General features: G+C 42.1%; 1 protein-coding gene across 1 annotated transcript in view; it reads left to right on the forward strand.

Annotated features, from left to right (window-relative positions):
• The window catches only part of SLCO5A1 (solute carrier organic anion transporter family, member 5A1), a gene marked incomplete at its 5' end in the record, with an annotated part of 81,728 nt that extends 78,502 nt beyond the window's left edge, over positions 1–3,226 (forward strand). Inside the window, one exon of the mRNA XM_009335078.1 lies at positions 425–3,226. Within this exon, the coding sequence (XP_009333353.1) occupies positions 425–870 (446 nt within the window). The remainder of the gene's footprint in view (positions 1–424) is intronic.
• Between the last annotated feature and the right edge of the window lie 695 nt (positions 3,227–3,921).

Genomic DNA, 3,921 nt, shown 5'->3' on the forward strand with positions numbered 1-3,921 from the left:
CTCTTTCGCAGCGCATGTGCAACGGATGTTCAGCAAGTAGCGCTCTGGAGATAATGTCATATTTTCTTCCTCTCCTGTATTTTATTCCTGAGAGCAACATTGAATTTTCTTTTGGGGGACATGTAGCTCAAGAAGAGCTGTCTGGGAATGGCAGATTGAAACAGTGCCTGTTGTAAGGTGCTGCTGCATTGTCTTCTTTGCTTGAATTCTTTCCCATTTGTGGTACGTTTCATGTGTGGGATAAGTAGTGTTGGTGGGAAGATCAGCTGACCAGTTTTCCATGTTTTACATTACACATGGGAACAGCAGTGCAGAAATCTCAAAACTCCTCAACTTCCAACTGTTTGTCTAAGGCATATAGTTTCTTTAGAAGTCTTCCACTATATGCTAACATGTAGTATTTCTGTTGCTATTTTTATTTCAGCTTACATTCCCACTCCAATTTATTTTGGGGCTGTTATTGACACCACGTGCATGCTTTGGCAACAGGATTGCGGTGTACAAGGATCTTGTTGGGAATACGACGTCACCTCGTTTCGTTTTGTCTACTTTGGATTGGCAGCTGCTCTCAAGTTTGTGGGATTCTTTTTTATTTTCCTGGCCTGGTATTCCATTAAGTGTAAAGAAGAGCAACTGCAGAGACAGAGATGGAGGGCTTCGCCGGTGAACACTGTGAGTGAGATGGTTGGCCAAGCTGGACCCCAACAAAACTATGCACGGACTAGATCCTGCCCTACCTTCAGTTCCCGAGGAGACATCAGTGTAGCACAAGGAATGAACTGTGTAGCACAGACATACCCCGGCCCTTTTTCAGAAGCAATAAATTCCTCAAATGAAAATGCATTGGAAGAAGTCACTGCTGAGATATAGACCCCTGGCTTGGTAATGTAATATTTAGTTTTGTTGGTTGACCTAATTACGGCGCCTTGTAAAACACCTGTGCCTTCTATTTTTAATCTAAATGTAACACGTGATAAAACCAACAAAGCTTAATGCAAACAACCATAGTATGTTCCTGAGGGCTGGATACCTCAAACCAACCCAAGTTCTTATTTCTCCCCTCCTGACCATGGAGTTTTAAAAATTGTGTTTGTAATTATTTCAGATGTGTCCATTAAATGTCCATGCTCTGATCTAATATCAATGTAAGGGTGAGGTATTATGAACAGCAGAAGTCAGTGGAAGAGTGACAAAAACTTGTATCATTGATATCTAGACGTCACAAAGATGCTTAAATGTATCGTCAACTTCACATCCACAAATCTTATTTTTAAGAGTTGAGTAATTACTGTGAGTTCTGCTACAAAGCACAACTGAAGTTAATTAAACTATGCAACTTATTTGGATAATTGTATGTGCAGCAAATTAAGTTTAAAGTTTGCTTTTAAAGACATTACTGCAACTGAATTTGAAAGGGGCTATTTTCAGACATAAGCATTAAATTAAAAAAAACCATAAGGTTTAAAGTACTGTTAATAACATGTTAAGCCATACAAAAGTTATGCATCAGGTAATGTTTGCAAATGTTGAGTCATAATACCTTTATCCTGTGAAAATGTACATTAATTTTCATTTGATGGGATGTAGTCATTCTTCACAAAGTACACAGGCTAGGAGAGTATAATGCTCGGAGTAAAAAACTTCAGTATTAATTTGTAATAACATTAAGATGTAGAAATCAAATACACGTACCAGAGCAGATATGTGCATATTTCTGTAATGATACAGACAGTTATTTGGGTGGCCATTGCTAGCGCCAAATCCATACTTTTCCTGAAGAAGAAAATAACCAGTTATAGCTTGATAGGAAGAGCTTGGCTGTCCTTCAGAAACGCATGCCAGTCTAGTTCAGCTTTGGTGAAATAATCTCAAGGGAGAGCTGATGGCCTCATTTCGTGTCTGAGCGGCCGCCTGGGACCCGGTGGGCCCCTGGCAGCCGGTGGCGCGGGGCTCGGGTTGGTGCCACTCGCTACCTGCTGCAGGAGTGAGCAGAGACACCCTTCAAGTGGGCTGCAAGCAGCCTGCCCGCCACGGTGCCTGGTACGAGGCTTTCCCCTCCACTCCTGGCACTGCCAGGGTGCTGTGCTCCCCGCCACCAAGGACAACTGGGGAGGGGGTGCCGGCTCAGACACTGGGTCTCTCTCGTTTCTGCCCCACTTCTGCCTCTCCCGCTGCCCGGTTCTGGGCAGGCTGGTGGGACAGGCCTGGAGGTCCTAGATGTATGGTTTGTCCCACACGTGGCCACCTTTCCTTTTCTCAGCTTCATTGAAAGCTTCTGTGAAGGCAAAGGGTGAGTCGTCTCTCCTTTGCCCTTCCAGGGGAAGAGCTAAGAATAGAAATTGTCTGCAAGCATGGACCCACGGGACGTGATGTGGCCTTTGCTTATTCCAAATTACTGTAGTGTGTTTTCTCCCCAGGAGATGCTGAGACTTTCTAATCAAGTGTACTTGGCATTTCATTTCTTGCTCTGGAGGCTTTGTGGTGCCATGCTTATGATGTACTAATGATGTCTCAAAGGGCAGAGAATGATTTCAGGTGAACACTAGGAAGTCAAAGCTGTATTTTGCCCTGCAGGGAAAGTCTTAGAAGTTTAGGAAATTAAAAGCGGTCTTTTAAGTGGACTCAGTGATAGTCAGGTTTGGATTTTGCCACGTAGAGAGCTTGCGTGAAAATAGATAGGAAAGAGCAGAACTTCTACATATTTTTGAACAGTTACTCCTGGTTTAATTTTTAATTTATAATATGTAAGGTGATCAAACATTATATGGAACCAAGTCCTTGAAATTAAAGGTAGTACTCTCCTTGGCATCCATTGAGTTGTCCCGGGAAGAGTAGGTTTCCCTCTCCTCCTTTGCCAGCTGCCCTTCCTTGTCTCCTGGCTCATCTTGACCGGCACATGGGACTACCCATGGACCTGGTTCCCCTGCTTGAAATGGTGGCTGCTTACTTCAGAAAGCCTCAGTCCATTTATGTGGCTTGTAATGATTCCCTCTCTCTCTCTCTGCAAACTCAGATGCTTCTACCCCAAGCTACAACGTAGAGGAATATTGTTTTAATCACCTCCTGCTATTCTGGACATATTAATAGCTTTTTGGGGTGAAGCCTGAGAATTTTTTTTTCTCTTGTGCAGCCACCAGGTAGAATACATCCTCAGTCAGCATGTGCCACCTGAGATATTAACTTCTACACTTCTCATCCCGAGAAATAAATTTCCTTGGCTCAAAGGTATTTGGTATATATTTTTTTGCCATAGGAGAGCAGAATAGATGATAAAAATGTTTCCTTTTGCTCCGGTCTCAAATGCTTCTTGCACCGGGAATTTCCTGCCATGGCAAAAATTGAGGCAAAGTAGTAGGACAAAGTGTAATTGCAGCCCATCACCCATCCATTTTAATCATCACAGGGTGAGGTGAAGATGGACAATCTTTTCAAATACCTCAGAAACAGAGCATTTAGGGAATTGTAAAAGGCTCGAGATGAACCGTTTATCCTGATCTGTTTCATGCCTTGTGTGCGCTTCTGTTACATGTGAATAACAAGGGAGAGCAGATGAGGCTTGTAGGATTGTCAGGAGCTGACACTGATGGCAAAGAATGAGAGTAATAGAAGTGACGCATCTGCAACTGCTGCTGCTTCTGAGCTGATTTCAAGGGAATTCAGAGCTTGTTGGAATGAAGATCACCTGTTTTTTAGGAAATCTTAACACTTCAACTTCTAAAAACATTTATTTTTAGAAACGTTTGAGAAATTGGAATGTAGAAGGAAAGATGTTCACTTTGGAAATACTGAAAAGGCCTTGTTTACGTACTTTCAATAGCCTTTTAATTTTCCTTTCAAAATCATATGCAAAACAAAAAGTAAATTGTTACTTTTCAAACAAATTTGTTAGTATTTTTGGATATAGATAATTTTGACAATATG

This window comes from Pygoscelis adeliae, unplaced genomic scaffold (assembly GCF_000699105.1).
Source record: "Pygoscelis adeliae isolate BGI_AS28 unplaced genomic scaffold, ASM69910v1 Scaffold101, whole genome shotgun sequence".
Classification (NCBI taxonomy): Eukaryota; Metazoa; Chordata; class Aves; order Sphenisciformes; family Spheniscidae; genus Pygoscelis; species Pygoscelis adeliae.